The 27,328-nt window shown below is 37.1% G+C and overlaps 1 protein-coding gene across 1 annotated transcript in view; it reads right to left on the reverse strand.

Moving 5' to 3' along the window:
• Positions 1-27,328, reverse strand: part of KIF5C (kinesin family member 5C) — a 116,712-nt gene that overhangs the window by 33,423 nt on the left and 55,961 nt on the right. Inside the window, exons 5-11 of the mRNA XM_039327904.1 lie at positions 21,775-21,823; positions 18,338-18,393; positions 14,050-14,137; positions 11,593-11,717; positions 10,064-10,168; positions 8,945-9,093; positions 5,495-5,643 (exon numbers count right to left, since the gene is read on the reverse strand). Of these exons, the coding sequence (XP_039183838.1) occupies positions 5,495-5,643; positions 8,945-9,093; positions 10,064-10,168; positions 11,593-11,717; positions 14,050-14,137; positions 18,338-18,393; positions 21,775-21,823 (721 nt within the window). The remainder of the gene's footprint in view (positions 1-5,494; positions 5,644-8,944; positions 9,094-10,063; positions 10,169-11,592; positions 11,718-14,049; positions 14,138-18,337; positions 18,394-21,774; positions 21,824-27,328) is intronic.

The following is a 27,328-nucleotide window of genomic DNA, read 5'->3' on the forward strand; positions in this document are numbered from 1 at the left end:
AATCATATTCCTGATGAATATACAGTAGAGGTGACAAATAGATTTAAGGAACTGGATCTGATAGACAGAGTGCCTGAAGAACTATGGATGGAAGTTCGCAACATTGTACAAGAGGTAGCAACTAAAACCATCCCAAAGAAAAAGAAATGCAAGAAAGCAAAATGGCTGTCTGAGGAAGCTTTGCAAATAGCTGAGGAAAGAAGGGAAGCGAAAGGCAAAGGAGAAAGAGAAAGATACACCCAATTGAATGCAGAATTCCAGAGAGTAGCTAGAAGAGATAAGAATGCCTTCTTAAATGAACAGTGCAAAGAAATAGAAGAAAACAACAGAATAGGGAGGACCAGAGATCTCTTCAAGAAAATTGGAGATATGAAGGGAACGTTTCATGCAAAGATGGGCATGATAAAGGACCAAAATGGCAGAGACCTAACAGAGGCAGAAGAGATTAAGAAGAGATGGCAAAACTACACAGAAGAACTATACAAGAATGAGCTTAACATCCCAGATAACCACAATGAGATGGTCATTGACCTCGAACCAGACATCCTAGAATGTGAAGTGAAATGGGCCTTAGAAAATCTGAGCAACAACAAAGCTAGTGGAGGTGATAGTATTCCAGCTGAGCTATTCAAAATCTTAAAAGACGATGCAGTAAAAGTGCTACACTCAATTTGCCAGCAAATTTGGAAAACTCAACAGTGGCCACAGGATTGGAAAAGGTCAGTTTACATTCCAATTCCAAAGAAAGGCAATGCCAAAGAATGTTCAAACTATCGCACCATTGCACTCATTTCACATGCTAGTAAAGTTATGCTTAAAATCCTACAAGCTAGACTCCAGCAGTATGTGGATCGAGAACTACCAGAAGTACAGGCAGGATTTCGAAGAGGCAGAGGAACTAGAGATCAAATTGCCAACATACGCTGGATCATGGAGAAAGCTAGGGAGTTCCAGAAAAACATCTACTTCTGCTTCATTGACTATGCAAAAGCCTTTGATTGTGTGGATCACAACAAATTGTGGCAAGTTCTTAAAGAGATGGGAGTACCAGACCATCTCATTTGTCTCTTGAGAAACCTATATGCGGGTCAAGAAGCAACAGTGAGAAACGAACACGGAACCACTGATTGGTTCAAAATTGGAAAAGGAGTCCGGCAAGGCTGTATACTGTCGCCCTGCCTATTTAACTTATATGCAGAGCACATCATGAGAAAGGCAGGGCTAGATGAATCAAAAGTTGGAATTAAGATTGCCGGGAGAAATATCAACAACCTAAGATATGCAGATGATACCACTCTAATGGCAGAAAGTGAAGAGGAACTAAAGAGCCTCTTGATGCGGGTGAAGAAGGAGAGTGCAAAAGTTGGCTTGAAACTCAACATTAAGAAAACCAAAATCATGGCATCCGGCCCTCTCAATTCCTGGCAAATAGATGGGGAAGAAATGGAGGTAGTGACAGATTTTATTTTTCTGGGCTCCAAGATCACCTCAGATGGAGACTGCAGCCAAGAAATTAAAAGACGCTTGCTCCTGGGGAGGAAAGCTATGGCAAATCTAGACAGCATTCTAAAAAGCAGAGACATCACCCTGCCAACAAAAGTGCGCATAGTCCAGGCCATGATTTTCCCAGTTGCAATGTATGGCTGTGAAAGTTGGACCATAAGAAAGGCTGAGCGCAAAAGAATTGAGGCCTTTGAACTGTGGTGCTGGAGAAGACTCCTGCGAGTCCCTTGGACTGCAAGGCGTTCAAACCGGTCGGTCCTAGAAGAGATCAACCCCGACTGCTCTTTAGAAGGCCAGATCCTGAAGTTGAAACTCAAGTACTTTGGCCACCTAATGAGAAGGAAGGATTCACTGGAGAAGAGCCTAATGCTGGGAAAGATTGAGGGCAATAGAAGAAGGGGACGACAGAGAATGAGATGGCTGGATGGAGTCACTGAAGCAGTAGGTGTGAATTTAAATGGACTCCAGAAGATGGTAGAGGACAGGAAGACCTGGAGGAATGTTGTCCATGGGGTCGCGATGGGTCGGACACGACTTCGCAATTAACAACAACAACAACAATTGTCCAGTCAGAACAATCAGTGATCTGGAACTATAAATAAATACAGCTGGATTATTCAAGGACATCATTTGTTCCCCTGCAGCAGACATGTCAAACTTGCAACATCACGTGATGCCATGCAACGTATCGGGACTGTTTTGACATTGCCGGCAATGGGGTGGGTGCAGTTCCGCATGACGCATCCAGCCCACGGACCAGCAGTTTGACACCCCTGCCCTAGAGCAAGTTTCTAAACAGAAGACTCTTTTTTTTCCCCTAGATCTGATCATTATTAAGAGACAGTTTGGCTCTTTGGATTGGATCCAGAAATATAATGCAGCCTCTTGCCTGAGTTAGGGATGATTTTTTTGTAAGCTGTAATTTCTCTCTGCAGACACAAATTACTTCTAATATTCTGAACAGCTACAGAATTGTTCAGCAATTGGGTGGCATTAATTACAAGCAAGGGGCTAGCTTGTGCATGTCTCTCAGTGGTGAGCTCTTGCAAGGACTTTCCTCCTGCCTATTGATCTCCTCCATTGGCATCTCCATGGAAACGAGATCCCCCTGGATCAACTTTTTCTCTTATAATCCATGGTAAATTTGTAAATTTCCTATCGTAATCCACTAATTTACCCAGACATTTACAGTGAGATATCCAACTGTGCAGAACTTTTACAATTCTGCAGATGCAATATTCATAAGATAAACTGAGAACTCAGGACACACAAGATATTCTAATTGTGGTTTCCTTTAAATGATTGGCCGGCGTGGGCCAGAAAGGAGTAAGATTTCAGTGGTGACAATAGATTTAGAGATAATTATTCGGAATCAGCTTCACCCAACTTAAGAGGGAAAAAATACTTAGAAAAGGAAAGGTAATGTCTGTAGTTTCCTGGGTCTTCCTCCTTCCCTTTATTAAAGATAAAAATGACATTTGGAGGACACTCTGATTTAGTATTCTAAATTACCTGTGTACTATTCAAGTTCATATATTTTTTTAGTTTTTGGTATTAATGAATAGCAAACATCCAAATAACTTCAGAAGCAAGGTTACAAATAAAAAAAGGGTGGGATAATCATTATCAAAAGAAAGAATCTTTTTGCTTCTAAAAGCCAACTTCAAAGACTAGTGATAAATCACGACACACTATAACTAAGCCTGAAGAGTCTGCTACAATAATGACTAAAATGGACTTAACTAGGCTACATGTAAAATACATATTTATATGTTCATTTGGCCTGAAGCCCTATTCAAAACCTGAGTCCATATGGGAGAGATTGCACTGTAAACACCATTAATTCCATGAATAGCTCTAGAAACATACCGTAGGTGATCTTTATTTAAATGATGCATAAGAATGTATATTCAAACATTTATGGAAAATGTCAATTAATAGTTGAATATGAGCTCATCATTATTATTCAGTATTTTTTAAAATCCTGACATAGTTTTGCTTCTAAATGCAACAGAAATCTTATGATGGTTCCAGCACTTAATAAAGCCCGACATACTTGAGCCTTATTAGGGGAAATTAAATTCTAGATCTCATGAGAAATTGAAACTTCGGAATTATTCTTATTTAAAAATAGCAGGAAAGGGGAAGGTAGAAATTGTGAGCTGAAAAGATGATTACTCTTAACCATTAAAGATGATGTTAAAACTTCTATTTTAGAAAAAGGAATATAATTTATCCCAAACCGCTGTACTGCAATTTATTTATTGTAGATTTTGTATGCCCCTTTTATTATTCTTGTATAAAAACTGAAGGCAGTGAACATAGCTAATTCTTGGAGTGGTGACTCAAAGTCACCCACCAAACTAACATGCCTGCTGGGACCAGAACTCCCAGTTTTCTGCTTCCTAGCCTGGTGCCTTAACTGTATTCATAAACATGTATGTGTATACTTTAAAGTTAACAACATTCACCATGCTCCTTGTTTGATTCTGATATTCAAATTCCAGAAGTTTAAACTACAAGGATAACGTTTTTACTAAAGGTGGACTATTCAATAAAACCAAAAATTAGGGCAAAAATATGCCTATGAACTTGAATAGTACACAAGTTAATTTAGAATACTAAATCAGAGAATCCTCCAAATGTTATCTTTATCTCTAATAAAGGAAAAGAATAGGACCCAGGAAACAACAGATATGGCAGCTTCACATCTATCCTGAGCAAAGTCCTTGAACAGATCATTAAACAGCATGCTTGTGAGTACTCAGATAACCGTGCTACAATTAACAGAAGCCAACAGCACTTCATCCCAAGCCAACCATGCTAAACTAACTTTATCTCCTTCTTTGACAGAGTGAATACCTTAGCAGATCAGGCCCTATTTTCTTTCTGGGTTTTGCATTCTATATATCTGTAGTAACGCAAATTAAACATTTCTCACCATATAGCTAAATTCTGTGCTACCATCCATTCCACACCTAGCATGTTATCAAGGGCAAACCAATAGCCAATGAAGGATGATGGAGAGGCAGGCTCTTAGACTGTAGGCCAGTGATGGCGAAACTTTTAGAGACCGAGTGCCCAAACTGCAACCCAAAACCCACTTATTTATCACTGGGTGCCAGGTGGGTGTGGCCCACTGGGTGGGTGTGGCTGTGGTAGTCATGGCAGACTGGGTAGGTGTGGCCAAGGTGGGCATGGTCACCTTGATGTTGCTTGTGGGGAGGGATGCCTGTGGGGGCAGGGCAGGGTTGGGGGAGATCCAGGGGGGTCTCTGGCAGGTGGGGCAGGCTGGTAGATGGTTGAAGAGGGACGGTTGCCATCTCTGGGGCATGGCGCACGTGCCAACAGAGGGGGCTCTGAGTGCCACCTCTGGCACGCGTGCCACAGGTTCGCCACCACTGCTGTAGGCATACTTTGGGAAAGGATAAGCTCTACAGCATTTAACTGATGAGCTATAGCTTTTTAAATCATGAAATAATGTTTTTTGAACATATATTTATAACTTGTATTCTTCTTATCTATCGTAATAAAATAAAGGATGCTACCTTCTTGGTTATATTATGGTTTACATACCCAGAAACAGCAATCAGACTTTACTATAATGCAATGCGTTTAGCATGGAGCACACCTTCATCTAAATCTTGAGTCCTATACGATTTCTGCTTTTAAGTTCATGACAAAATAAAATGTAACTTCTGCCTTACTATTCTAATTTATTAACCAAGGCTTTTCTACGTCTAAAGCTCTTGTTTAATCCAAGCCTGCACTGCACTGAAACCATCATGCAAGAAGAGGATAGTGCACACCCAATGTTTGTTCTACCTTTTACAGTTAATGAAGAAAACAGCACCACAACAGAACTGGGCCTCTGCCTAGGAATGAGCTTTACTGATACATTTCCAGGCATACAAAGATAAAACTTAACGTTGTTCTACCACTGCAAATATTTGGCTTTGGTTTTTAATATAGGTTCTCAGCAGTGACTCACCATTCCGCCATCTATTTAGCTCCATCTCCAGATGTTGGATAACATTTTTCAATGTCTTGTTTTTCTCCTTCTCTTTCTCGTATTTCTTCTTCCATTCCTCAGCAGTCAGTTCAAGATTTACAGAAACTGTGTTCTTAATTGTTTTTGCTCTGTCCAGAAAACAAGCCGAACACAGTCTTAGCTAATGCACTCTGTTTAATAAGTAAATATTCAGATATAAACCATTGTTACTTCTCTCTCTCTCTCTCTCTTCTCTCTCTCTCCCTCCCTCCCTCTCTCCCCCTCTCTCTTACACACACACACTTATAAACGCTCAAGGTTTGGTAATCAAATAAAAATTTAAAAGGAAAACATACAGATAGTTCTCGACTTATGATTGGTTGCTTGTCAACTGTTTGAAGTTACAACAGACTATCAAAAGCTATTTATGACGCCGATTTTAAGTTCCTATGTTGGGGGGGGGTCAGATTCATGTGACTGCACTTTGGGCGTTGGGCAACCAGCCCACATTTATGGCCATTTTCAGCTCCCTGCAGTCACGTAACTACGATTTAGTATGGTTTTGCTAAAAAACTGGATAATCATCTATCAGAGATGATATAATAAATCCTGCAATGTGTAGAGAATTGGACTTGATGACCTTTTAGGAATCACTCTATGGTTCTATGACAAATAAACACAAATTGCAAAATGAGCAAATCAGAGAATGCGCAAGAACAAAGGCTGTTAATCTCTTTGGTTCTCAAATGAAGCTTATATTAAAGTATTCAAATTCCAAGGCATCCTGAAATAAAAACTAAATATATCCCTTCTTCACAGATCAAGCAAAAAGTTTCCAGCTAAAATGCAGAATTGAGCAACTGTTAGATGCTAAAAACAGAAGGCAAATTTAACTCGTTTGAGACACAGCAGTATCTATGAATAGGGAATTTGCTTATTTTCTTTTTGCTGATTCTTGGCTTATTTTTCTTCAAAGTCCCCAAAGTGAAGAGATCCTCTTCTTATATCAGTGTCTTCTTTATTCCTTTATGGTGAATAAACAAATCAGTCTTGGGCACCAAGGAACGAAAGAAGACATATTTTCAAAAAGTGTCAGAGGCCTGAAAATTAGCTTATAGATTATGTTATCTCTCCACTCCCAATGGACTAAAATGATTTAACCAGAGTTTGAAATGTCATTGACTGCTCATTGATATCTGCAGACATATTAACTTTATAGCCGTGTGTGTGTGTGTGTGTGTGTGTGTGTATCTGTGTGTGTATATATACAACAATAGATGGAGGTATGGGATAAAAAGGGAGTGGGGGACTACAAAAAGGCCACAATGACGCCGGGACCGAATGGACGGCCCGGGAGGATCATGAGGAGACAGCTGAGGGACGTATCAATGGGGACAGCATTAGGAAGGATAGAACTGACAAGGAGGAGAGGGAGTGAATCCGGGAGCAAGTCAGCAGGCAGCCCAGCCGACCACAGCCGGACGAGAGGGAGGAATAGGACGGGACTAGGTGGTCATACAGCCTGGCACAGAGGGAAATCAGAAGAAACAGGGCCAGCAGGGATAGATGAGGGTAGGTCAGGCAAATGGGTGGATCCACACAAACAGGAGGTAAATGACAAGGAAAAGGCAGCAAGGATATCAGACCCGGCCATACGACCCAAAATGCCCATGGGGGGAGGGACGGGGGGCACATTAACGACAATGGCATCAGGAAGGAGAGGGAGTGGAGGGGGGCATAGGCGAAGGAGGCAGGAGAATAGGGGGTGGCAGTGTGCTTGCACACGCAAGCATGGAGAAGGATCGGAAGAAATAGGGCCCAGAAGGATAGTGAGGGGAAGGCAAGAACAGCGGATGGATCAGCAGGGTAAGAAAGAGAGGAGGGATAGCAGTGGAGGAGCACCAGCAGTGCCAACCCTCAGCGCCCAGCCCAAAATGATTGCGAGGAGACAACCGGTGGATGCAAGGATAGGATTGGCAGAGATGAGAGGGAATGAATTCAGGAGTGAGCCAGCAAGACGGGGTAGAGCTGCAAGCACACATACCCAGACATGAAGGGAAATGGGAGAGAAGAGGACTCATGATGACAAATAGTGGAGGACAAGAACAACAGACAGACAAATGGAATGGAGGAGAAGGGAACAGCAGTGTAAGGGCACTTGGGATACTGGACTCGGATCCACGGCCCAAAGTGAGTGCGGGGGAGTGGTCAGTAGGCATACCAACAGTAACAACACCAGGAAGGAGAGGAAGGATAAGGGGGGGAGAGAGAGAAGTTGTGGAACTGGAGTGCAAACAAAGGGAGGCGGGACATTTAAGGCAATTAGGGTCAGTTAAGACGAATGGCCCTATCACGCGGTCAATGTGTAAAAAACTAGGTTAGCAAGGCTTATAAAAGATCTTTCTACACCCCAATGCTTTACTCTGAAGACGCTGGCAGTAGACCAGCAAAACATTTCTACTTTTTTTCGTATTAAATTAAATTCGTATGTATTAAATTCATATTAAATACTATCATATTCATAATATACATATCCCTCCAAATGCAAGTTTTGCAACAATTTCAATCAATTTAATGTATTTAATGTGTTATTTTTAACAATAAATAGAATTGTGGTTTGCATTTTTCTCTGTTATGCTAATTATGTTGCATTTTATTGCAGAACTATGTTTCATTTCATTTCTTGGATTTATAATCTGTTATATGTAAGACCTTTAACTCTCTGTGCCACCAAAGCCACTGAAAGAAATTTAACTAAGTTCTAACAGTACTATTATGGTTTGATGCTGGCTGGAAGATTAGAAGACTGTATATTTTTACAGGTTTTAGAAAATGTTAGTGACACTCACCTATCTAATTTATGGCAGAAATAGCTATTCACATCAACATAATTGCTAAAAAATCAATACAGTCCCATCAGACCCTGAGCTAACAAAGCATTGATGCATAAAATTAAATCACAACAGAAATTCTTTTGCTGCGTGCGCAATTTTTTTTCTTGACCACTTTCTGAGAACTATCAGAATATCATTGCTGCTTGTTAGTAGAAATTTTCAGGCCCATCACTATTTTTATATTCAGCTTTAATTGGTGAATGTAATTTCTGCTGTGAAATCTTTGTGCAACCCTCTTTCATATTTCACAACATATTTGACTAAATAATACAGCACGTTAAATATCAATTAGATATTACATTATTGTCTTTATCAAAAGAAATAGAATAGACGTTTCTCTCTGTGTGTGTATGCTGATTTGATTTTCTTTCTTAAAGTCTAAAAGACAGTTCCTTTGTATTTGTATTCATCCAGTGCATGGCATTTTTCTATTCAAGTTTATACTTAAAATCTGTTTCAGTTATTTTGTTTTTTAACCTGTTTTGATAACAAAGTAAAGGTCAGTAATAAAAGGCATATTTTAAAAAAAAAAAAAAAGACGGATATGCTTGCTCACCTCTGTCCAAACATTAGAGTAGACTTGGTTTCAGCTTCATTGAAAATGGATGGGGAACAGCAGATGACAATGGTGGTTCTACAGTTACCACCTAAGGAGTCTTGGAGAATTCGGGTCATTTTGCTGTCTCGATATGGGACGTGTGTTTTCTAATTAAGCAAGATAAGATGTTTAAATACACATGCATACACAAACAAACACGCACAAATGCCCAAAGGTTGTGGCTGAGATTTGTTGGCAATGCTGTAATTTGAATTTCTTTTTTTTAAAAAAAACCCTTTATTGGTTCATCACAATATAAAATACAAACAAAATGAAAATAAATGGGAAACTAGGGGAAGAAAGGAGGAAAAGAAGAAAGTATAGGTAGAAGTAGGGAAAGGAAAAACAAGTCATTGACTTCTGATTCTTTTTAGCACAGTAGAAGATTAATAACATTACAGCCTCAACGTTTTACTTTTACACAATAATATACAACAAGCCATACTATAATTTGGATTTTTGTACGTAAACGCCTTCCCAAATATAAATTATGTATCTTATGTATATGTGGGAGTGTAGGTGTGATATATTTTCAGGGTATTTTCAATTGGTACATAATAATTTTAAAAACACATAACATATTTAATTGCTCGATATTATTTTCATTCAATATTTTGGTTGAGGAAAAAAGGACCTCTGGTGCTTTCTGTTTTTTCTCCCCATCCTTTCATCTCCATTCAGCTGCATCTCCTGTTTGTTCAAATGTTTTATTTGTACAGCCTGATGGGTGTCTACATACACCACAAACCATGCATAAATAACTCCACATACAGTAACTCCGCAACAACTATAACAATACGATGCAAATATCTGCATTTGAGAAGTAAATAACTATGCACGAATGTATTTATCAATGGGATCCAATATACTTTCATCATAGGCAATGCTCGGCTGTTTGCTGTTGGATACAATGCTGATTATTTCTTCTATCTATTTTAAGCTTAAGTTGCAAGAATGAGAGAGGAACGGGATGAAGGAAGGAAGGAAGGAAGGAAGGAAGGAAGGAAGGAAGGAAGGAAGGAAGGAAGGAAGGAAGGAAGGAAGGAAGGAAGGAAGGAAGGAAGGAAGGAAACTTACAGTTCCTTCTGCCAATGCCGAAATCACATTACCCAGTGCAGATAAAGACTTGTTAATATTTTTAGCTTCATCAAGAACAGATCCCTCAGCTCCAGTTTTGCTGACCTATCAGAAAAAGAAAACATGTTATTCAAAGTGAACTGAGCTCATATTCTCAAAAGACAGGTAAAAACAACAATGAGGTCACATTTAGAAGAAACGCATAACACTGCCCATTACATCAGAAATATCTACAATACTTTCAGTTCATCCAAAACAGCATTAAGTTAACTACATTTCACTCACGTTCATGAATTTCACTTACATTTCCAATATCCATAAAAGCAGCTTAGGCCAAATCTATCTGACTATAGCTAAATACTGGCTTGCATTCTCAGATCATTCTCATCTTTTTGCAGATTCTTATACAATAAAACTTCAATGTTCCAGACCTCCATTCAGCAGATTTTGTTTCAGGCTTTATTCCCAATTGTGTCCATTGTTTCTGAAGTAATTTGGACAATTAATGTAATATATGTTATTTGCAACAGTTTACATTATTTTAAATATGTAATTGTTTTCATCTCATGTAAATCTACTGCACCTATTTACATAATTTGCAAGTAATATGAATAGAGCAAATTAAGTAAAATGTAAATCATGTGAACTCAGTTAAACTAAAATTTCACTGTGTACAATAGTAACCAATAATAACTTCATATATCTGAAGATAAAACTGAAAATTTTGTTTAAAATATGTTCATCTCTTTTCAAGAGGATTTGGAGTTAAATAAATAGTAGGATGTGCACACAAATACGCTGATGTGCCAACAAAAAAATTTACTAGACAAGTGGATCTGGGGGAAAAAGTAAAAAAGCAAAGAATTACAATGCTGAAACAAGAAAGAAAATAATGGCCTTTATATTTTAAGGATCATCTAACACATTTGGAGGCGACGTTGTTCAGAAACATTCAGAAACAGAAATCATTAAAATAAATAAATTTAAAACCGCAATTGAAAGATATGTTTGAGTTATCCTGACAGAAAAGACTTTACAAAATAATTTTGCAGCAATAGCTGAAGTTTAAGCTTTCACCTTTTTGCTAGATATTACCTCATTTATTTAGGATAATAGATATTTAGGAGTGGCTTATCCCCTATCTAAACACACGAAACAGTGTTTTGAATTGGCACATATTATATCCAAGGCTATCTATTTGCTTAAAGGGAAATCATCTAGCCCCTCCCTGATGGAAATGGGAGCTTTACAAATAGGAAATATAAGGAAATAAATAAAATCTAAAACCTTTATATATTTCAAGTGTGATTTATGCAGTGATTTTTTTGTGAAAAAAAAAAAGGTGCCGGAACTCACAAACGTCATACAACCCGCCTTGCCTACCCTACAAGATTCCATCCAAAAAAGGTGCCGGAACTCCGTTCTGGGCGTTCTATGACAAAAAAAGCCCTGGATTTATGAGTCATGAATTTCAAAAAGTCCTACCTTGTAGTCAAGAATTTTATGTATAGCGGTAACAGGATCATTACCTTTTCACTTCCAGCAAGATCTACTAGATAAAGCTTCCCACTGAGTTTTTTTTCAGTTTCCACATTCTCTTGTTTGATATTAATTAGGAAGATACTGTGACTTCTAGAACTGTGTTCATTCATGTCTATGAAGAGAAAATGCAATAAGCTAATATGCTCTTTACATTTTTTTAATCTATCTCTTCTAAATTCCATTAAACCATCATCCTTATTTGATTTCCTTGTTTATATCAGTGAAGACTAAAGTTGGCCCTGTCATAACAGTTCTTCAGAATTCATTTCCGAATAGAGCTTCCGTGTGAGTGCAAGAGCCCTCTGCTCGCATGAGTTGAGCTTCACGTGTCTGTACTTGCCCATTTCTCCTGCGGCCTGGTTTTGAACAGCTTGCGGCCTGGTATTGAGCCACAGCCCCGGGGTTGGGGACCTCTGCATTAAACTACCTTCCTTTTAATCAGGGACAGCTTGCTCACTATATTAAGAGATATTGTGAAAAGCCTTTTGAAAATCCAAGTACAGGTGATTCTCAACTTATAGCCATTCGTTTAGTGACTTTTTGAAGTTACAATGGCACTGGAAAAAAAAGTGATTTACAACTGGTCCTCACACTTAACAACCGTCACAGTATCCCCCCAGTCACATGATCGAAATTTAGACATTTGGCAAGTGGCATGCATTTATGACAGTTGCAGCCTCACAGGGTCATGTGATCACCATCTGCAACCTTCCCAGCTGGCCTCCAATAAGCAAAGCCAAGCTGGATTCAGTTAAAGACCACACGATTCATTTAACAAGGTTGCTGAACAACTGTGGCAAAAAAAAATAAAATCATAAAATCAGGGACAAATCTCCTAGTAATGACTTTGCTTAGCAATGGATATTCTGATCCCAACTGTGGTCGGATGTCAAGGACAACCTGTGTAGGGACAAATCTCCTAGTAATGACTTTGCTTAGCAATGGATATTCTGATCCCAACTGTGGTCGGATGTCAAGGACAACCTGTGTAGTGGGGGAACTGAATTAGCCTGTTGTGTTTAGGGCAAGAAGAGGGCATGTTTGGGGGGGGGGGCTTTATGAAGTTGTTAGACTCCTGGATGAGGAGAATAACTCCGGCACAGTTAAAAATAAGTTGTTTTTATTGTTTTCAAATTCAGACAGGTACCTGAATACATGATTAAAGCACAGAGCCCAGGTCCATCTGCAATGTAAGGCTAGAATTGTGTTAGGAGGGTTTATCTCTTTTTGTACTGTGTGTGTAACCTAATCTTCCTTTGTTACCTTTCCTGATGATGACTTGATTCAGCATGGCTAAGCTATCAAGTCCCTAAGTTTTGTTTTTCCCTTTCTTTAATTAGCCAGAGCCAGGATGCAGATTTCCCCTTCAATCCTGTTCTGGTTCCTCCAGAGATCTGGTGTGGAAGTGAGAAATTGGTTTATAATGGAGGCCTGATAGCAGTAAGGAAATCTAATTTTACACTCACTGTTCACCTCCACACATGGGCTATGTCCGAATCAAAGTACCCAGAGGGAGGCTGATTCAACTTGTCAGTCATTCAGTCATGTACAAACTTTGGTCACTCTATAGCAGGGGTCTTCAAATCTGGCCCTTTTATGACTTGTGGACTTCAACTCCCAGAATCCCTCAGCCAGACATGTTGACTGAGGAATTCTGGGAGTTGAAGTCCACAAGTCATAAAAGGGCCAAGTTTGAAGACCTCTGCTCTATGGATCAGCACTCTCCATACCCCTCTATCTCACACTGTCTCCTTCAGATCCACTATGGTCATCCCACTGTCATCCTTTACAGTAGGCAGCCAACGAATATTAGGGAGGTCCCTTCAAGCCTGACATACCTTATTATACATTTATACCTTTGGGGTCTTCTATTTACATGCTTGTCAAAAACTTCAAAAAAAATCTAGAATGTTTTATCATCATTCTAAATTACATTACAATGATTTATAATCAAGTGCACATACACAGTTGCATCCACTAATCATTGCATGAAATACTTTTGCCAATACAACTGTGGAATATTGCTTACTTAACTGTTCAGAAAATAATGGTCATACATTTTTAAATATTTGACCTTGAAAATAATTACCGAGGTTTAATATTCCTGGTTGCTCAGCAATAAAGACTACATTCCATGAAACGTTTATTTTAAAAGAAAATGCTGATCTCCATTTGAAGCAAGGTTCTGCAGTGCATTTGTTCAGTAAGTATTTTAAAATCCAATGACCGACATTCTTAAGCTTCAAAATGTCACTCGTCATTTTAAAAAAAACTTTCAAGTCACGTATCTAGTAAACTATTTAATTGCTCTGTAACAGAGTTTAACTTGAAGAAAATGTATATTTTCTTGACTATTGTAAAATTATTGTTAATTTCAGCATGACAGTAATTGAAATTATGTTTTTAGAATGTAATTGCAGACTTAGAAATGTATGAATGCTTACTGGTAACAGCTACGTGACGGTTTGTTTTCCCTTCATCAATGACATCCATAACTTCTTCAGGACTAGACACAAATCTCTCTGTGCAGCCCTAGAAATGTGAAATTCAACATTTTTTTAGGCAAAACGTTCACTGGAAACAAACCTAAATCAATAACTGTAGCTTCTCAAAAACTCAATTTATAAGCCTATATAAAAAGAACTCAAAACTTCAGATAATAACCAAGAAACAGCTGCAGAAATATATAAGAGGACCATGTACAGTATATGGCCATTGCCTTCATTGGTCATAATTAACCTATAACCAATCTGAAAAATTTACATGATTGTTCAGAGATTTGTGCAGGTATGGAACTTGATAAACAATTCCTAGCTCCGTAGATAACTGATCCTGCATCCATGGATTCTTTTGTAGACCCATCTCACAGCATACTTTAGGCTCTCACCATTCAAGAGAATGAATACCATTTCATCATGTGATTGGAAACTATATTTTATACCCCATTTATATGCACACTGTTCATCTCTAGTTTGTTTTGGGTATCTCTGCATGGTTCTAACATATGTTGAAGCTTATCCTACTAAAAACGAGGAAAAAATCCTATGATTTGCATTATATTCATTATGCATTAATGGAACTAATTAATTTCAAAGAAATGATTAACAAAATGAAACTATTAAAAAAATAAAGTTTTGGATAAAGGAAGAATTATCTACACAATTTTGATGAGAATATTATGGAAGAAAAATGAAGAAAATCTCTCAGCAAACGCATTTAGTCAAAAGCAAATACAGGTATTCCCTCCATAAATGCATCCAGGTTGGACTGACTTGGGGGGTTTTCAATAACATTCACATGTAGATTTTTTTCCTCCACAACTATAATTCTAAAAAAGGAGTTCATCTATCCAAAAGGTCACTGGGTTGAATTTCAGTCTCATGGGTTTGCAATCTATCTTCATATCTAAGCATATTTTGAGGGGTTGCATCTGTTTTAAATCACTCTTAAGCTTAGCCAGATCTTTAAAAATGGGGGAAAGATGGTGACCTGGAAAAATTGGATGAAAGCAGGAATGCTGAATTTAGACCAATTGATAGATGATTGGGATGAATTTGTAGCATATGCTGCAATAAGATGCAAATATCTATTAGATGTAACTTAGTGGAAATATTTACATTTGTTAACAATATCATTTGGATCAGCAGCTTTTTTAGCTTCTCAGATATCCCAGACAGAACTGGTCATTTTTTAAAAAAACTAAAAACCTACTATTCGTTTTTGAAGTTATTTGTTATCTATAAATCAATTTGATATGCACATGTGAAGAAATGAGTGGTATAAAGAATTAGAGGTTTCTATATTGCTAACACAATGGGAGAGTGTCTTCACTTCTATAGCAAGAGTGTCCATGAATCGTAAGCTACAACTTATACAACAAAATATTTAGAATTTACTGGACTCCATAATGTCTATATAAAAAAGGACTGACTACTACAGCAGTTTTCTTGGAAATGTAATAAGGACAATGCTTTTTTAAAACACATGTTTTTACAATGTCCTATACTTACTAAGTTTAATAGTGAACTAACAGATGTGATCTACGATAAATGCTAACATTTTCAGAAGACAATATTGTTTTAAATTACATACATTGTATATGAAATTTGACAACCGGCCACGAAAATTAATTCTCCAGGTCCTTACTATAGGTGAAAGACTAATATTGCAACATAGGAAAGATAACTGTATGATCCCATTTACTCAACTGATTGAAGACTGATTACATTTTCTACTTAATAAAAAATAATAATGTAAGGCTAAGGAAATATGGGACATATTGATACAAAATATGATAGGCTAAAAAAAGATAGGATAGATAGATAGATAGATAGATAGATAGATAGATAGATAGATAGATCATTAGGTAATTATATATATACAATTGTAATTGTTTATTGTTGCAAAAACACATGTAGTTTGGGTTTTTTCACTTTTTAAGTAATTGTTATGTATATTTTTTGATAATATGTTTGTCTCTGTGTTTTGTTTCTCTTTTTCTCTTATTTTAAAAACAATAAAATTTATTTTAAATAATATAGGTAATCCTTGACTTACACTGATAATTTGCACAGGTTGGGGATAGTGCAAGGGAGTGCCTGAGAGGTGTGGTGCAGGTTGGGGAGAGTGCACTAGGATGCCAAGGAGGTGTGGCAAGGGTTAGGAAATGGGGGGGGGGGCTTGTGTGATGCAAGCCTTCTTCATGATAGGCAAATTTCTCAAGAATGATAGAAACATTGCTAAATAAGACACTACAGGTTTAGAGTATGACTTTATCAAACTCCATCTCAGGAGTATAGATAGGGATATTCGGACATTAAAATATTTTATGACTTGGGAGACAAGTTGTTATTTCAGGTTATCTGCTCTTAATTATCTGTCAAATATGAGATATGAGCAAACAGGTAAACATGAATTAGGTAAAGAATAAAAAGAAGGACCTATTGCAGCTTTCCTAAATGTGCAGTTCAGATTCTTCTTATTTATTGGCAATTCAAATAATCCTGCTAAACACTTTACTTTACAAACCTCATTGTACAATGAATGAATTATTCTTGAATGCTATGCCAGGCTAAATTAACTTAATAATCTTTTGATACGATTTTATCATTTTAACTTCTAATAGAATTGCTTTAATTTAAAAATACTTTTTGTTTCAGAAAATGCTTTAAGATAAAACACAGGGCACTACGGATCCTGAAAAATTCAGCTCAAAGAACATTTGGCAACATGCTGGGGAAAAATAAAGAAAAACCCCTTAATTATATCCAGTAACTCATTTTGATGAAACAATTAAAGCAAACTGATTTGCTTCATCGAAGAACTCAACAGGTTGAAGGGCTTAGGGCTGGGTGGCTTTAGCATCAGGAGAAGGTGACTGGCATGAAAGCAACTTTTCCACACTGATGACTTTTCACAACCACTGACCTACAGTACTAGTGAGCTATTGCGACAGCCCAGCAGTGTGAAAAGAGTTTTTCTGCACTGCTGGCCTCTTTTATCCACTGGTCAACAAAGGAGAGAATGCCAGAAGCACAAAAGGGCAAGTCATATCACATCACTGTCTTCTTTCAACTGCTTGCTAACCCTTGGAGATAGTTCAACATGGAGATACTCTGGGGTGTTGGGTTGGCCACCTCCAGTGCGTGCAGTGGGATAATCCCTACCAAAGGTGACTAACCTGGGATTCCTCTTGGTAGAAGGATGAAAAACATTTTCCTCAGCTTTTTTTCCAAGCATGAGCTCTGCAGAGGTCTACAAAGCAGACTCACGAGGAAATAATGACAAAGGGTTTTTGTAGAAATTCAATACACTGTATACAGAGGCCACAAAATTTCTTCTGTAGAAATTCAGTAAAGTATGCACTGAAGAAATGTTGCAAAGGAACCATGTTGCCTAGGAAGCAGTTTCAAGAAAGTACTTCATTTGAAGCTACAATACAGAGTACTTGTTCATTAATACTTCAGACAAACAACTTTTTAGACAAAAGGAATAATGGCACCTAGGAAGGAGGATTGTAGTTTGCAAAATATTACAGGGCTGTCCTTTCCTCCCATCCCAGGGTAGAAAGTAACAGCAAGAAGATCAAATAATCCTTGCTCTAACAAATGTATTGATAAATGGGATGCTAAAATAAAATAAGTAATTCCAAGGATTCTATAGCCTAACACACTTTTCCTTTTACATTAATCTGGCTAATAAGATCTTGAAAATCTAGCATGCTTTTGTGAGCTGTTAGGAGGTTAACAAAATTAAAGCATAGATTTTCCAGTTGATTAAAAACAAACTACTCTTTCCCTTCATCCGGAATCAGTATGACATACTGATATATTGTTAGAGACATTCAGAGAAACAGAAATATTCTTACTAGTAAAAAATTATACTTAACCTTTAAGAGGCAGACATTCCTAAATTTAGTTACTATGCTTTTCCATTTACATTATTTTGTATAATACTGCAACTACTGCTTTGGCAATTTTATTATGGAATTATTCATGTTATGGCTTTAGCTTCTCTTATTCAGGATCTCTTAATCTATTCAACCTTGAGCATATTTTACTATTTGCTTTCAGTGACTACCTTGAGTTCTTAGTGTTAAGTCACCTTGGTTGTATTTGCAGAAAGATGACACACGTATTTTAAAAAGAAAGTAAATGTGATCACAAACTAATTCAGAGTGTATTTGAATTAAATAACTAAAATGGGTTTTTTTTTTCCTATTATGGCTTTTACCTTGACATATGGGACTCTGTTCTTGTCTTCATGTACTGCAAGATTCGTTTTTGAAACTGTAAGAAACATAAAGGACCATCCATCAATTAATGATGCATATAAATTGGATGACTGGCAAGAAAATCTGAATGTATTATAGTTCAAACATATGCTTCCACACAAGAAATCAGCAATAAGTGTTTTCATCTAGGATTTGCATATTTCAAACCAAATGGGCTTTATACCCTATTAGCTGGTTTAGGTACAAAATAACAACTGGAATGATTTAATAAGTAATGTTTTGCATATTCACATTAAGGATTAGGGAAAGGCTCAGGAACATGAAATACAAACAAATTAAGGTAAGTGTAAAATGGCCATAAGCTTTATTGTTATGATGCGTATAGAATTGCATATCACATATAAGGCAAAAACAAGATACGGACCAATTCCACTATTGATTGGAATCATGCCGGGATACAATGCAAACAAAACTAATGTTGTGGTCTTTTTTTTGGATTAAGTGGCTATTAGATCCTATTCAGATGTTTTATTCTCAGCCCAAACATCATCAGTTGTATGTCTGCCTTCTGAGAAATCTTCCATATGTTAAACCAAGGCTTGCTACATCAGGCAAATAGAAAATATGGATGAAATAATGATTTCTAGAAAATAGTTAAGTCAAGCTTTTCCAAATGGATGTCCTGGGAAATAATCATTTTAAAAAATCCATAAAGCAGAATGCAAAACTGGAAATTGAAAGAACAGAGGAACACAACATTTTGCTATTCATATGAGATCAGGAATCTTCTTGAACAAAGAACTGGCATTTAAAATAGGGGAGAAAACAGATTTCTTAAACTATGCCATTTCATTCCTTTTAAATGGCTGTTACAACTCCTGGCTGATAATTATATAAAGCTGTAAAATGCTTCTTAAAGTAATCCATTTAAAACAAAACAATTATGGAGATCACTCTCAATAATAAAGTAGTAAAATATAGAAAATAAAATTTTTTACATTAAAGATCCTAGTTTCCACTGCAAAAACTGCAAAACTGGAATCTAGCTGAACATTTCTGACATAGTAGCCCAAAACTAACTTATCGTTAAATAAGAATATGGCACATAGTAAGGATTTCATTAAGGTTGGTAACTTAATCTACATATTCTCTATCTTACAAAAAAGTGTTATGTGAAAATCTTAATTGACCAAAGCCAAGCAGGGTGGCAGAGGTCAACATCTATTGATCCACCAGGGGACAAATAGCAGATATGGAAGATTGCAATTTGGAGGAGGTCTTCTAATAAGGGACTTCATGACCAAGCTTGATAATTGATCATCTCCCTCCATTGGAACAGACAATTACCCTGATATTTAGACTATCTGAGGTAAACTACTCAATCTGCAAAAATGTATGGAAGAAAGAAAGTAAATATACGCATGTATGTTTGTTAAAAGGAGCGTCTGCTAAAAATATATTGAAGGAAACGAATGATAGATATAAAGTTGTAAAGTTAAGAGAAAGTAGAGGGACAGAATAGCTTTGTACAAAGCTAATCTGATCTTGTGATGTGGATTGGATAAAACACAGAAGTGAAGATGCAAGTTTAATTAAGAATGAAAAGGCTAAAAGGTTAAAATATGTGACAGAACATAAGAAATGTTGATATCGACTGTGGATGCCAGTAGAAATCCATGGACTGAGATATTTCCCCATCGCCAAAGTGTTTATAAAGATGGATCTCCCAATCATGTGTGGGCTTTGCTTTTTTAGTTATTTGTTGTGCTTTTATTTGTTCTCATGGATCCAAATGGTTTCTAAAGGGCACTTGGGGAATTTCACAGCTTTATGGCAGGCAACAGGAACACTGTTTTTTGGTGCCTAGGCTGTCTCCTGTCGAACCATAGATTTTTTTTCCCCTTTATTATATTCTATGGAAGCTGCTAAGATTCATAGATTGCAACGAGATGTAAATAAAAAAGTAAGTAAATAAATGCATGTAAAACTCCAGGAAGTTATAATGGAAGAATCAAATATGAATGTGCAAGAAAACAATACTACACTCTGAATAAAAATGGTCAATAGGAAAAAGTTATTCTGCTCGATCACATGACTGGATGGGTGAGAACAAGGTAAGACAGCACATTATTGGACTGTTTGGAGATCAGGATTATTGAGGACTATCTACTTAAAATGGCTTAGCTCTTTCAAATACATTTGATTTAAATGTAAATCTATATTTATATGAAGGATAGAAACATGATAGATTAGGTAGGTAGATAGATCAGTAGATGATAGATAGATAGATAGATAGATAGATAGATAGATAGATAGATAGACATAGATACTTTAGATAGATATTTTTTTGATTATGATGAATGATTGACTGAATTAGTGAAACTACAAGTTGAGCACACGTTCTTAATTTGAGACATTTTTGGTAGCACTGTGAGTGATCCTAGGGAAAGTGGACAGAAAATGAAACAAAAGTAGACTGAGAGAAGGAACAGAAAGTTTTTAGAAAAAAAGAGGGGGTATGGAAACTGCTTCAAGTAGAATAGAATTAATTACATTATAGAGTATTGCAAAACTCTGTGGAATTACACTAAAGGCAAATATGAAAAGGATGACTGGGAGAATGCCAGAATGACAGACACTGTGGATGAGAAATATATCCTTGAGAATGACTCCTGCAAAAGAACGAGAAAGATATGGAAGTGAAAACCTGCATTTGACAAGGGAAAGAATGCTATTTATGCTTATAATATTCTCCTTAATATTAAAGGGGGAAGGTAGGATCTTAGGAGAATTAGATTACATGCACTTAGCACAGAACTCCTAATGAGAGGTTCAAGAGGTGACAATGGGCAAAATTTGGGATATGTAATAGATCTCTATCACAGGTTGTTCTTTTTTAGCCAAGTCATTAAGATATGTATATATGTGGGGCGGGAAGTCATTGTACTTTTATAGAAGAATAATTATGGACAAGGACTCGTGATCTGTGCTTTGTTTAAGGAATAAATGTATAGGGGGAATCATGGGACGTTAGTTGGTTGAGGATATGAATATATCATACATGTAATTTTATATTAATTGTAATATTAAGGATTGTATATTAATTCTAGATATAAATGTCATCCATCTCTAATTCTTTTTTTGTAAGAATTCTTTCTTTTTCAGTAATAGTTTCTGATGATCCCAAAGGCACAAGCATCCAAGCAACCCTGTTTTCTGGATTCTGACAGCCCATTTTAAAGAGGGTCTCCAGAGTTCAGTGATTAAAATAATCCTAAAATGTTCAATGTGGGAGAAATGGCAATTTTTGTGTGAATATACAAAGGACAGATTTAATACAGGGCTAAGTACAGATTTTAGAAAACAAAACAAAATAAACTATCACAGACAACTATTAATAGATACATTCAAAATAATAAAACCCTGCTTTACTTACCATCCAATAAATCTCTTATTTTGTCCAGGTAAATCTCAAAGTAGGAAACCTAAATATGAAAGCATGCTGATATTACAAATTCATTTGAAAAAGAAGAGAAAAACTATCAAATAGATTCTTAAAAGTTCTTTGAAAACATAGGGGATATATTTATTCAGCAGTTTCACTCAAACTAAGAGAAAACATTCAGGAAATGTTTTTGTTGATTGCTTCTGGGCATTAGGATATGCCATCTCCATAGACCAAAATGTTTCTTTAATGGGCCAGAATAGAAGAGGCATCGCCTGATGTCCTACTTACAATCTCTTTTCTTCTTCTTAATGGACATTAAAATATTAAGGCTCTAACAACTAAAAGCTGCTATCCAGGCTGATTAATCACAGTACTATTTCCAGTAACTTTGGAACGTTTGGTGTCCTTTGGACATTGTTGTTGTTAATTGCAAAGTCGTGTCCGACCCATCGCAATCCCATGGACGACGTTCCTCCAGGACTTCCTGTCCTCTACCATCTTCTGGAGTCCATTTAAGCTCACGCCTACTGCTTCAGTGACTCCATCCATCCACCTCATTCTCTGTCGTCCCATTCTTCTATTGCCCTCAATCTTTCTCAGCATTAGGCCCTTCTCCAGTGAGTCCTTCCTTCTCATTAGGTGGCCATAGCTTTGGACATAGCTAGATATAATTATATATTATAACTAGCTATATATTAATAATATAATTATTAAGTATATTATTTATAATTATATAAATATATTATATATAATTATAATTAATAATATAATTATTACCTACTTTTACCAGTTAGCTGTTTTGGGGTTTGCTGATGTATAAACATCAAGCTAAAATGAATGGTGAATATGTTTACTGTGACCAGGATTAAATGGGAGCATGCTGGGCCCTAACGAATTTGGACATTACCCACTATAAGTTTCCAAATCCCTGAAAAGCTAAAAGAATGGAATTATTCCCCCACCTCAACAGTCAAGTGGAACTTTCTTTGGGAGACACCTGGAATTGGTTAAAAGATTGGTGGCTATATAAATATTTTAAATAAATAAAGTAGGGACAAGAAAAGGATTGAATTCACTACCAATAACTCTTCACTGGTTCCTTTGTGAAAGACAGGAGCTGATCTATTTGCAAACAGCAGATTTATATCATAATATATTTTTGCATATGTTCCAACTAAGATTGGATATACTCATTACATTTTGATCTGAATTTGATTAAGGGTAAAATTGAAATGGGAGGCTTTTTTTTAAAAAAGCATTATCCTAGTTGGCTATATAAAAGATTTAATAAATTATCTGTAACACTGCCAAAGCGTTGTCTCCTTTTAAAATAATAGCTTCAACATTGTGTCGGTAGCAGAAAAGAATTATGAGATAAAATTAAAGCTTCAGAAAGGAGTAACTGGTGAAATTATTATTTTTAAAGAAATTGCAAATCTTAATAGGATTGACTTGGTACGAGTTCAAACCATACATTTTATTTATTTATCTATCAAATTTTTATAACAGCCCATCTCACCAAAAGATCTCAGACTTTTCCCTATCAATGAGCAAGCAAGACATGTATAGTCTATGGAGCTTATTTGGAGCTATATTGCATATACTGTGGGTGGCAACTATAGCAAAGGCTGACTCCACAAGTACTTTTTTTAAATGCTCTTGGAAAAGATCATATCTCTATATTCCTTTACGTTATGCATGTACAGGATGTTCCCCCAGAAGAAAATGTTCATTGTCCTAAGACTGGATCAATATCCATCAGGGTTTTACCATATTAATTAGTTCCTTCCGCTGTAGGACTCAGGACTACAGCATAAAAAGGCACAGCAATACAAAGGGTGTCTTTAAACACGCATAATATATTTCCCATCATTCAACAACAAGTTCCCCAATGTAACTGGAATTAGGAACAATCAAGATGGAAGACTTGAGCTACAGCATCTGTTAATTTTGAGCCATAAGCAGATTTGGGATCAAGAGAGGATTATTATAGATTGCTTTGCTTATCAACTGAAAGGATTTTAAGAATAGGGCAATTAAAGGCTAGGAAGCTATGAGGACAGCAGTAAGAGTGGGTCTAGGACAGGGGTCTTCAAACTTGGCCCCTTTATGACTTGTGGACTTCAACACCCAGAATTCCTTAGCCAGAATGCCTGGCTGATGAATTCTGGGAGTTGAAGTCCACAAGTTATAAAAGGGCCAAGTTTGAAGACCCCTGGTCTAGGACAACTCACCACGGTCAATTTACCATGGCCAACTTACCAAGGCCAATTAGCCACAGCCAACTTGCTCTGGCCAACTCACCACAGCCAACTTGCCGCAGGACAAAAGTTATATAATACTGAAGAAATAGTGAAATAGAATCATTAAGGAAAGGATGCAAAAGGAGGGACAAAATGAAATGTGAATGACAAATATTAAAATCCATTTTTTATTATTTTAAATAATTAAATAAAATAGTTGAATTGTCCCACGGCGAGCTGGCCATGGTGAGTTGACCATGGTGAATCGGCAGCGGTGAGTTGGCCATGGCAAGCTGTCCCATTCTGGTAAGAGGAGGATCAACCATGACAAAGGGCATAGTGTCCCACAAAAATAACATTTAGAATACTACCAAATGAGATGAGGAGAATTTAACACTTCAATATAGAAAGATCTGCAAGAATGGAACTGCAAAAAGAGGGTAAAAAAACCACACCCCAAAATTGGAAATAAAGCATTAGTTTTATATTTCAAAGTCCTACACTCACAATAAATATTTTGGAAGAAATCTTTTAAGACAGGGATGTCAAACTCAATTTCATTGAGGGCCACATCAGCATTGTGGTTGCCCTCGGGGGCTGGGTGGGTGTAGCCAGGGTGGGTGCAGCCTACAGGGTGGGCGTCGAGTGGCTGTGGCCTATTGGGTGGGCATTGCCAGCTCTACATCGTTTGCGTCAAGGGGGCCTGTGGGGGCCTGGGCAGGAGTGGGACAAATCTGAGGGTCTCTGGAAGAAGGGGGTGGGACCAGGGCAAGTGCCAAGGCATGGTCCACTGGAGGAGCCTCACCATTCCTCTCAGGCCATGTGGGGGGGCTGGATGGTGGTGCGGGCTGCCGGGAGCCCTGGGCAGCAAATGCCCAGCCTGGCCCTCGAGCACCTGCAGCACCCACTTCCCCAAGGGGGTGCCCAGCTGCACTTACCTCCTCCTCAAGGCTGCTGCTGCTGTGCTTGCTCTCCTTAGCCAGGTTGCTCATGATGGGTACAAGGGCAAAGTTAGAGGGAGGCCCATTCCCTCTCCATGGGAGGAGACCTGGCTTTGTATCCAAAGCTTCCTTAGCAATAGGATGGGAGACCCTAGGATAGGCCAGGAGGAGGGGACAAGGGGATGGTAAAAGGGCAGCAGGACCGGACTAAGACAGGACTTCCCTCAGACCCTCCCTCTCCTTCTTTTCTTCTTTCCTTTCTTCCTTCCTAAGTACAGAGTGGTGAGAAATTATTTGAGATGAGGAAGGGAGAAAAACAGGCAAGAAATGCAGCTAGGGCCAGGGCCATGGCAGTGGGGGCCGTTCTCTCACTGTTTCCGTATGGCTTCGGGGGCCACATGAAACCACTTTGCGGGCCGCATCTGGCCCCGGGCCTTGTGTTTGACATGTCTGTTTTAAGAGATCTTCCAATATGCAAGCTCAATAAAACAACCCAACATAGTAAAAATTAATTCCCCAGCAAATAAAAATAGACAATCGTCCAATAGTCAATCTCCCCAAAGATTGTGAGACTGCATTGAGAATACCTGCGAAAGATCACAACCTGTCATTTAAAAGCTTCTTTTCAACTTAGAAAATATAATTTGCAACCAGTACAAAGCAAACTGGGAAAGATTTTGCAGAGTGAAGGAGGAATTATATGAGAATCTCGCTCATTGCTCCATGGTTTATTGAAAATAAATGTATTGTATTTAGTGACACTTACTCATAAGTAAACATGCACATAATTGTACTTCTGAGTGTCCAGCTCAGATGCTTTTATTTAAAAAACAAAACAGGGAATGAATAAATGCTCATAAATTTTATCTAGAAAAAAAAACTGTTGGCCTCAGACTGGAAAACAATCTCACTGCATTCTTTAAAAAACTGCATAAATTATTATACTGTTGTACTTTCTGTATAAATTATTAACAAGCATGAATAATTATTGATTCCTAGTCTAACTTGGAATTTCTCCAAAGTGCTTGTATTTTAAGTTTGCTTATAAGTCTAGTATCATCACTTTTACTTGACTTTTGGGTTTCTGCCAGAGGTGTATTGTCATCAGGAATTTATAACTAACAAGCTAATGTAATCATTTTGTCTAAAATCTCCACCCCCCCCCCACATATTTTTCATATACAATTTACTTGAAATTAGATTTTTTTGTCCTTCCCATTTTTTCATCATATAAGGATAGCTATGTGTCTGAGTAAATTCTTATTCATTTATTTTTATTTAAAGAGCAATGTTTCAACAATGACATTTTATCCAGAAAAGCATACATTGCATAAACATTTGTTTCAGAGCCAAAACACTTGTTTTCAAATGACGCTTCTTTTGTATATTCAGATTACCCAGTTACTGACTAATGTTCATTTATATATGCTGTCCTAGCAATATGAAGCTAAGCTGATTTTATTATATGACCTCATGTAGGATAAATTTAAGAATATCTGAACAGGCTAATTAGAAATACATTTTTCTTCCATTTTTGCATTTAAGAAGTTATGGAAAACATGCATAGTGTTTTGTTTAACATCCAGACAGTTTAAAAAAGGCTATTGTATATAAAAAATTACATTATCAATGACTCTCCTACAAAAAAGGTCTGTTTCTTTAAATCCAAAATCTAGTGTTGCTAATCCATCAAGAAATGTTCATATAACTAAATCTTTGCTACACTAGTGAAAATCATAAATAGGATCAACTATGAGATGGCTTTTTATATGCTTGTTAAGAACAATTTATGCAGCACTGGAGAACCAATGATGTAAAAGATTTTTGTAAGTATTAAAGTCAGAATCGTGCAAGCAACAACTATCAATAGCAATAACATTTAAGAATTATAAGGATGGAAAACTGAGTCAACCTTGAGCTGGTGAGGATTAAACTCCTGGCAGTGAGCAGTGAGTTAACCTGCAGTGCTGCATTCTAACCACTGCGCCACCGTGGCTCATGCAAAAAGCTGCTTCAATTTAAATCCAATGGCCTAGTAGATTACTTACCAAGCCCAATTAATATTATCTAGATATAAATCAGTAAACTTTAGAATAAAAACTAATGGTGATTAGCATTCATCAACATTATTACAATAATACAACAATAAATCAACCAAAGGAAAAGGAAGTCCCAATTAAACAGAGAACTGCTGTGAATTACCTGAAAGACAATACATAGAAAAAAGAGGCCATCTGGATACATCATTAAAACTAAACCCTGAAATGTCTTCACCAGTAAATTAGGCAAATCTGTATGTTTCTGTAGCTCCTTATCAGAGAATTTAATTCATTTTCCAAATTGTTTTTCTTCTTAGAA

The sequence above is a fragment of the Crotalus tigris genome, unplaced genomic scaffold, assembly GCF_016545835.1.
Source record: "Crotalus tigris isolate CLP2741 ecotype Arizona unplaced genomic scaffold, ASM1654583v1 scf7180000024369.3102671, whole genome shotgun sequence".
Taxonomy (NCBI): domain Eukaryota; kingdom Metazoa; phylum Chordata; class Lepidosauria; order Squamata; family Viperidae; genus Crotalus; species Crotalus tigris.